The following is a 9,610-nucleotide window of genomic DNA, read 5'->3' as shown; positions in this document are numbered from 1 at the left end:
ATATATATATATATAGAATGGTAAAGCAAAAGCTGATCCATGCTGAAAGCCCATATTGAATCGTATGATTTATTTAAATTATTTCTTGGAAAAATGATAAATAAGAAGAATTAAACATAAATCAAGGTTAAACTTCGAATTGACGAGGTTAAAACGACGCGATAATTAAACACTCTCTTGAATACAGAGAAGTTCCGATACCAATTGAAGGAAAATACAATCAGATTCCACCCCTTTTTATCCAGATAGTATTTGACAAAAATGGAGTCATTATTTGTACATATTATTACAAGATGAAAACTACCTACTCATGTCAAAGGACATGATCTCCGATCTGAACTAACAACCTTAATCTTCTAACCTAAAATAAATCTAAGAAATATTCCTGATCTAATTATAATTTGAAGCACAATTAACCATGCATGTATATTAATTATTAACATCAGCATGATGCATGGATCATATGTTGACCCATTCGGATCCATCGATGAATGTAAGAGAAATAAAAGGCTTGGCTTCTTCGTCGGTGAGCTCTCTGGACCAAGGCACTCTTCCTGCATGGTTTGCCCCTGCTCCCGTGCACTTGTATTGCCCATAGAACACAGTCCTGCAACCACCCACTCATATGTTATGAATTTTATAATCATTATTATACAAATTAAAACAACTGTCTCAAGAACGCAATTTATGTGTTACATCAATCAATTCTTGTTGTGTTTGTGGAGAGACAAAAATTGAACATTGATGTGATGAAGAAAGGGACACATGCCAAAAACTAATTGGTGTAACAGGCATTGTTACTGCACCAATTTGTTATAGAAGATTTTCGCTCCGAGAAAAGATATGGACAAGAATTTGAGGGGTTTATTAAGGATAATTTCATCCAACCTTTACAGGTATTACTCCAATGATATATGAGTGATGGTTTATCAATATTTGTGGAATCCACTGAAAAAATAGTATGAACCCATATTAATTAATTGTAACCAACTTTGTAAGATTTAGTTCCAAATTAAAGAAACTATGGACATAGTGACAAATGATAGATCAAGATTCGAGAATCATATCCTTTCACTTTCACGGGTGGAGATGAGTAGATAACAAACACCATTCAATTTTATTTCTGTTTTCAACAAAATAAAATAAAATCATATCATTTTCATATAACATATCAAAGAATTACATTACTCAGATTGTTATTTTAAAAAAAAAGAGGAAATGTTTTTTTTTATCGAATAACTTGTCCACTTTTTTATTTTGGTTCATTAACTTTTCAAAGTTTGATTTTGGTACACTAACTTTTATTTTTCAATGATTTTGATCTAATTGCTTACGTAGCAGCTAGACACATCATCATTATGGTGTCACGTCAGCATTTTTCGGTGTCACGTCAGCAGTTGGATCAAAATACCCAAAAACTAAAAGTTAGTGTATCAAAACCAAAATTTAAAAAGTTAATGGACCAAAGCAAAAAAATGAACAAGTTAATGGTTCCATAACAAAAATCGTCTCATTCGATTTTTCAAATCTTTGACAACCGAATTTCGATCGAAAATCAAACAACCGGATGTTTGCTGAACCGTGAGATAGCATCACAAGATATGATCTTGGTCAAATTAGACAAAAGGGTGCCTATATATTAATTTGTACGTATAATTTCATTGAAGGGAAATATAAACAAAAAACTTACATTTCTCTGGAGGGATCTCCCCAATTATACCATCCTTTTTGAAGGATAATATTGTCCATATAAGTGTAGGCGAAGACCACCCTAGAGAATGCTCCCCATGCTCTGCCCAGGTACAGTGCGCCTGATCCAGTCACTTTACAGTTCACGAACGAAAACCCACTGTCGTCTAATATGCTCTTTCTTGCTTGTGCTGTCACTGCCCCTATCGCCCCTGCTATTGCATGCACCGCACAGTTCTGCACCGTACGTACGTAACCAACATTATTAATTTTGTTATTCTTCAACCATATACATATGCATCATATACAAATATTATTAGGAATATTTTTACTCGTGTCGACTAGCTTCTTGATTTCAAATTTCTGGTTTTGACACATGGTACATAATGAATTAAGTTAAAATGTGACTAATGGGATAATGTACGAATATATATAGTCGCAACTCGCAAATCATGACCACCTATATACATGGTTCAATCAATAATTCAATTATATATGTATATGTCACGTGAACGTGACAAAATTATTTGATTTTAGGTAATGAATTAATTTTACCTCGAACATGGAGAGGCCATTCCCAAAGATGAAGTCGACGGAGCCTTCGATATAACAATCTTTGTAATAATGCCTTCCTAAATGATCATATAGTGTGTCCTGTGCACCCAAGAACTTGCAACCAAGTAACGAAGCAGTGTCCGCGGATATTCTGAACGCCACTGCTTGCTTCCCCACCGCACCCGGCGGGGGAACCGGTGCCGTATTCTGCAATAATCATTATTATTCGTGTAATCAAATTTCAGTCTTAGAATTAATGATAATAATATATAGTAATCATAATTTAAAATATATAGGATTTAGATAATTACCTTGACTGTAATATTTTTGGCGATGAAGTATGGAGAATTGACAGCAAAAGTAGCGGAACCAAATGTACCGAGAGGCTTGCCGAGGGGGCCAATAGTCTGGGCAGTATCGCCCCATTGGATGATTGTTTTGTCGGCTCCGGCTCCTTCTATGCTTATAAATGATTTGGTCGCTGGTATTGATACCTTCTCCCTGCACCAGTAGTACTCCATCAAATTAATCTCTCTCTTGCAATTAATTTGTTTTCTATTTTTTTAATTGAGGTGACTTTAAAGACAAAATCAAACAAATTTGACACACTGTTTTCCCCATCCTCTGTCCCCGTTCAAAAAAAAATACAAAGAAATTAAATATGCACGTGTAAAAAGACAAAAAATATATATATATAAATTTGACCACATCAACTAATAGTGCATGTGGATTGTGGTGTGTGATGTCAAAAACAAAGGGTGCGGTATTTTGGGTTTTGTTTGTGGCCTTGATGTGATACGCATAACTAAAATTGTAAAAAAAAAAACAAAAACAAATATAATCTTCTAAAATTAAAATTTAACATTAATACATATGATCAAAATCGCAAACAACAAACATACAAACAAAAACATAATTTTTCCATGTATATATTACCGTAATTGATGAAAATGGAACACACATGAACAAGAAGGAAGGCGAGATTAATAACATAGACAAATGAGGATATATACTCACGTGTAAACTCCTGCATGAACCTTGATGACAACCCGAACAAGATTGATGATGGGCAACGAGTCGATGGCGTCTTGGATGCAAGTAAAGTCCCCGAGCGCCGCGTTCTTATCGACGGTGAGAGTGTACGAAGGGTTCACCCTATTCTTGGCAGCCTTGAAAGTGGTGTGCTTCAGCTTCCCAACAAAGCTCACCCATTTCATGAATTGTTGCTCCGTGTGTTGCGCTTGCACCTCCACTTGCGCATTGCTTTTCTTCGTTTGCGACGTCGTCTCGTTCACTTTCGCGTGATGATCATCGCTCTTCTTCTTCGCGGGGAACGGCTGCTTCAAGTGGCAAAGCGTGTGGCTTGCATTTAGAAGTAGAACGAGGAAAGTGAAATACGAGATTTGCTTGAAATTCAACATTTTTATTTTAATGGTGGTTTTGATCAATTTGGAGAAGTTACGTTGTTGCTTCAAGTGGATTGGGGGAGGGCTTATATATATGAGATTGTGGTACACTAACTAAAGATTGGTTATCCGTATATATTTATTGAATTGGTCGGTATATATTAGATTATATTTATAGAAGAAAAAGATGGCTGAGATGAAATTGGTTTTATTGAATTTTATTGGAGATCAAATTAAGCTAAGGGATTATATATATTGTGAGGTGGGATAGAGGGGTCACGGGTGGTGCAAAAGTACGTAAATGGAAGTGGGGCGGGGGCTTCGCACGAGTGCACTTTTGAGAGCTTTTATTTGGCGTATGAAAAGGGTTTGGTGTCGTATATTTTGCCTTTTGTTGTTGTGGGTTTCAGTATCACCCGTGACTGTGTGTGGTGTTTGTGTGCGGGGGTGAGTATACTCGCACTTGGAGGTTATTAAAAAAAATTTATTTTATTTTTTTGGTCTTGTAATTGTGGGTTTTTAAGTTTTTGGTTCTGGTGTGAGTCAATTAAGTCTTGCCACTCACTCTTATTCTCTTCTCAAATTTTTTAATTTTTTAATCGAGCATAACATCAGTAATCACATCAGCATTTTTCGACGTCATAAGAAATGATTAAAATAGAACAAATATAATTAATAGACTAAAATCGTAAATTGACTACAATGGGACAAACAATAAAAAAAAAATTCTCTTTAAAAAAACATACTAATTATTGGACCAAAAGTTTTATTTTCCCAAAAAAAAAAATTAGTTCATTTTGTGAACTTGAGAATATAAACAAATCAGAAGAGACTCAAAAAGTGAAGATATGGTTATTTAAAAAAAAAATGAAGATATGTAAGGAGCTTGTGTTTATTGGTGAACTAAAACATATTTGACGTAGATTTGAATCATGATGTCGTAGGAAAAGGACTAATTTGTTATTTTTTGAAAATATAGGTATAATAAATGTTAGATTTAATATGTTTAGAAATTAAAAATGTTAAAATATATAGGAACTAACTAATCTATACTTGTAAATTAAATTTGAGTCATGAAAACTAATCGACTTTAATCAATCAATGCATCACCGATCTAAATGTACATTTCTAGTTAGCCTCCCTATTTTAACTAAATTACTAATACAAATATAAAAAAACAAAAAATGGAACTACTAACCACCCTAAAGAAGAGGAAAAATATTATTCTCTCATATCCTCATTAACATATCTCGAAAACCATTACATTAAGTTTGAAAAAAGACCCAAAATAATATAACACGCGTCGTGTGTGCTGATCACTGGTGATAGATAACAAATATTAGCACCTTCAGCACAAACACATTAAGGGAGTGTTTGGTAGAGCTTCTACAAAGTGCTTCTTAGCTTCTAGCTGTATAGAAGTGCTTTTGACTGTTTGTAAATGCTGAATTCTGCTTTAGCTTCTACAACTTTTACCCAAAAACATGCAAGAAGCTAAAATTTGATTTTTTTTTAGCTTTTGCTTTTTTGTTTAATGTACAAAAGTACAAGTTGACATATATATCAGTAATAAACCTGTCATATTACATATCTTTTTATTGTTTTTTTACAATATTATTACAAACAGTTTTTTTTTTTAAAAAAAATTTACATTATTATTACAAGAATTTTTTCAAAAAAATATTTTTTTAAAATTTTACATTATTATTATTACAAACATTTATTTAAATATATATATTGCATTTTCATACATTTTTTACATATCTTGTATATTTATACAATTTTTTTTCATTTTTCATTTTTAATATTTTTATTTTTATTAATCTTATATATTTTTTCAAGTATATATTCATCTTATAAAAAATAAAATATTTTTGATACAAAATTCATAATGTAAAATAATATAAAAACTCATTTTTTATAGTGTGAGTATAAAAAATTAAATAATCAAATAAGGATATGGTTGTCATTTAGTTAAAAAATTAAGCTTGCAAGCACTCCAAACACTAAATTTTAGCTTGTATTAGCTTTCAACTTCTATTTTCAAACACTCCCTACTTTATCTTCTCACCAACTTCAAAATAATCTCTACTAAAATCACTTTTAAATAAGTAAAAGCTCTCAAAAACACTCCATAAAACCCCCACAAAAGTTTCATAAAGAACCATCTCCATGGGATCTTGCAAAATCATAGAAAATAGCAATTAGCCAAGTTCAAATGATTTATTATTTGTCTTCGTAAGACCATGCCAGTCTAGATATGGTCATATATATGGGACAATTCGAAAAACATGCATGTACAAATCAGATGCGTATTCTCTGTTTTGATTTTTTTATATTTTGATAGTGTTTGGAAGAGTTTTTAAAAAACACTTCTCAAATTTTTCACAAAATTTTGAAATTTTATGAATTTTTGTTAAGGAAAAGTTGAAAAGTGCTTCCTAAAAACTCTCCAAACACTACATAAATATTGTATGTGTCACATAATTATAAATTTGATCAAATTTGGCAGTATCATCCATGGTTTAAAACATGAATATGTGTTTACATCATCAACATATATCGATTGTTGATAGAAAGCACGTCCATCCCCATAGATGAAAAAGTATAAGTAGATTAAGCCCACAGGGGCATAGGCGAGTTGGTAAGGCCTGATGTGACGTGGAAAGAAATTCCCCAGCTTTGCGGGTTCGATCCTCGTGTGGAGCATATTCCCTGCTGAAATATTGTGGGAGGTATGCTTTGGGAATTGGGTCATGTGCTCCCTCCTTCAGATCCCTGTCGCTCGTGCACATCCCTCGATTTACCCTCCGCATGAGCCAATGGGTCTCTGACTTATGTGGAATGGGGTCCCCTTCGGGGACAACCTTTTTAGAAAAGTATAAGTAGATTAACAATTAGTGATTCCATATTATACCCTTTTCAAACATAAATGGTTAAAATTCGAATGTGTCTAAATCAATTATAGATTACATGTTCAGATTTGACTGAGAGTCGAATACTACCCTATATATACTTAAGCAAGCAATAAGGACACAAAGCAAATCATTTATGTTCCATCTGTCTCACTCATTTGAGTTTGTGTATATTTCACATAGAGTGTAACAATTAAAAGGAATTAGTTCAATCTCTATTTGAGCTTAAATTAGCTACAATGAAAGAAGAGTTCTTTATTCTCCATGGGAGTGAGTGCCTCAGCATCCACTATTGGTTCAAGCCGCCGTAAGTTGTGATGTAATTAGAAGAACAAAAGTTTTAGAATAATAAATTGGCAGCTTTCGGTATATACGTACATAATTTGTTTATATGTTTGGGATTATGTCATGTGATGATAATGGAGTGGTTCTTAATTTGGAGTAGGGTCGGATGCACTGTATCAAGCTTGAGTATCGACCCGATTTAGATTTTTTCAGTTGGAACTCCATCGAGTTTTAGTCACGATTTCGATCTCAACTAGTGAAGATATCGATTTATTTGAGCTCGTGCTTAAAATGCTCAAAAATGTTCACAATTTTATGATTTGAATTTTATATTTGTATTGATAAATTACCCTTAAATTGCATATCTTCTAAGAAAATTAATATATAATAATTACTCGCATATATCGTGTATTACTTGACATAAACAATTAAAATTCGAACTCGAATCCAGTGAGGATTTGATCTCAGTCAATTAAGCTCGAGTCGAGTTTTGAACAAGCCGCTGACGAACTCTCGTGCACCCCTAACTTGGAGTACATATGTATTGTGCATTTAGCTACATCAAATAAAAAAATTAAGTATGAATTTTGAAAGATTGCATGCGGGACAAAGTGCTACATGAAGGGAGTCACCTCTAGATCATTGGTGTTGGTGGATCAAGAAAGTGCAACATGAAGAGAGCCACCTCTTTCGAACCTGGTGTTGGTGGATCGAGAAAGTGCTACATGAAGGAAGTCACCTCTTGAACCCGTATGAGTCACCTCTAGATTCCCGGTGCTGATGGATCGAGGGGTCAGGTCACCATTAAGTGTCCCCCTTATAGAGTAAATAACTTATGTCGTTCTCTAGTTTATGCTAGAGGGTAACTAGGATTAAGGTTTGCGCCGAAACAGGGTTGGCAATATGTGTATACTAGATTAGATCTTATACTTTTAATGAAATTCAAATATAATCTTATCTGCACGTATAAAATCCTATGAAATAAGGGGTTTTATTCTCTTATTTCTATGCCTTTCTCCTGCAGATGACAGCTTGCAAGGCGCAAAGGTGTCCTCTCATGGTAGGAGTGTTCTTTCCTTTGGTACCAATGGTAGTGACACATGTTCCTATAAGATGGGAGCATATCGTTGGTCAGATATTAGATAAGTACATATGATAGGAACGTATCGTCAGATAGGTACCTATTGTAATTCTTTGAATCTTATAAGGGATCCTTTTGTGATTCCAGTTATAGAACTAAACCACCTTTTGAACCCGTGTGAGTCACCTCTAGATTTTTGGTGTTGATGGATCGAGAGGTCAGGTCACGACGAGGATGTCGCGTTTTGAAGGAGGGGTAAAATGAATTTCGTAAAACGAAGATGGATACGAAATAGTTGTTATAGGAGCTCATTATACAGTCGTACAGGTGCGAGCCTAATTCTAAAGCGTGGGAGTAAGAATTCTTATTTCAGAAATCGTAGAGAGAACCGGAATGAGTGGTCATAATGTAATTATAAGTCAAGGGGGTTGTGACTTGTGAGTCACTCGTGATGCTGCCAAGAGATGGTAAAGACATTTTCCATATGATCAAAGCCCGTCAAAATCGGTTAGTGGGTGGGTCAACTTTCAACTCACCTTTTGGGTGGGCTTGAAAATTATCAACTCAATTGTCTATTTGGTTTGGGGACTAACCCAACATAGTTAGTTCATTTTGACACTAATAATAAGAAGAAATTTACTCTTCACCACTAGCCATTTGGTTAAGTGGTATGTTGTTACTAGAGCTGTGAAAATAGGCTAAGACTTTTCTGTCTGGCTCGCCTCGCCTCATAAAACTAGAGGTTAGGTTTTAGTTGTAAGACGGAACGCGACGGGCGGCCCACCAATTCAACAATACATAAATCATTATAAATAATATAAATTTTTCAAAATTCATCGATAAATCATTATAAATAATATAAATATTTCAAAACTCCCAATCATAATCATTTCAAATAAAATAAAATTTCTAAATTTTCATCAACGTTCAACCATACATAAATAGAAACAATATAAGACAACGTTTGGTTCAATATATATGATAATGTATGGATAACATGCATTGAGCTTATTGAAAGGATTTGATAGGATTACATTAAATAATGATGTGTTTGATTGAAATGATTAATATCGAGATTGAGATAATGATAAACTAAAAAATTATCTTTTTACCCTTATCATTATAAAAAAAATTAAATATTATATTAATTATTAAATTTTCATTAATTTTAAATTCAAACCACAAAAAATAATTTAAAATATTAATAAAAATAGAAAATAATAAATAATAAATTTAATAATAATATAAATATGAATTTATTTTGATAACTAAAATATTGATAAATAATTTTAATATTAATTTTAATGTTAAATTTAATTAGTAACAATTACAATATTAATTAATATATTAAAAATTATTATTAATTAAAATATAGTGAATATTAATTATATTAATTATTAAATTATTTATATTATATTTATTATTTATTATTATTATATTCATTATTACATTTTTATTATTTTTGTACTAAAAATAACTAAAAATATTAATTAAAATATACAAAATCATTAAATTTAACGATAATATAAATATAAATTTATTGGAAAATAATAATAATATTCTGAATATTAATTTAACGTTAAATAAAGATTGATAACAATATTAATATTATTGTTAAATAAATAGTATACTAATAATTATTAAAATACGATGAATATTAATTAAAGTATTATTAAATA

General features: G+C 32.2%; 1 protein-coding gene across 1 annotated transcript; it reads right to left on the bottom strand.

Annotated features, from left to right (window-relative positions):
- Positions 1–208: 208 nt before the first annotated feature.
- Positions 209–3,854, bottom strand: LOC140891873 (probable pectinesterase 53). Its single transcript, XM_073300542.1, has 5 exons — positions 3,262–3,854; positions 2,556–2,745; positions 2,245–2,451; positions 1,691–1,926; positions 209–607 (listed from the first exon to the last, which is right to left on the bottom strand). Exons 1-5 carry the CDS (start codon positions 3,663–3,665, stop codon positions 460–462), a joined length of 1,185 nt encoding a protein of 394 aa, XP_073156643.1. The 5' UTR covers positions 3,666–3,854; the 3' UTR covers positions 209–459.
- Between the last annotated feature and the right edge of the window lie 5,756 nt (positions 3,855–9,610).

Source organism: Henckelia pumila, chromosome 3 (genome assembly GCF_033568475.1).
Source record: "Henckelia pumila isolate YLH828 chromosome 3, ASM3356847v2, whole genome shotgun sequence".
Classification (NCBI taxonomy): domain Eukaryota; kingdom Viridiplantae; phylum Streptophyta; class Magnoliopsida; order Lamiales; family Gesneriaceae; genus Henckelia; species Henckelia pumila.
This window is presented reverse-complemented; position numbering and strand designations above follow the sequence as displayed.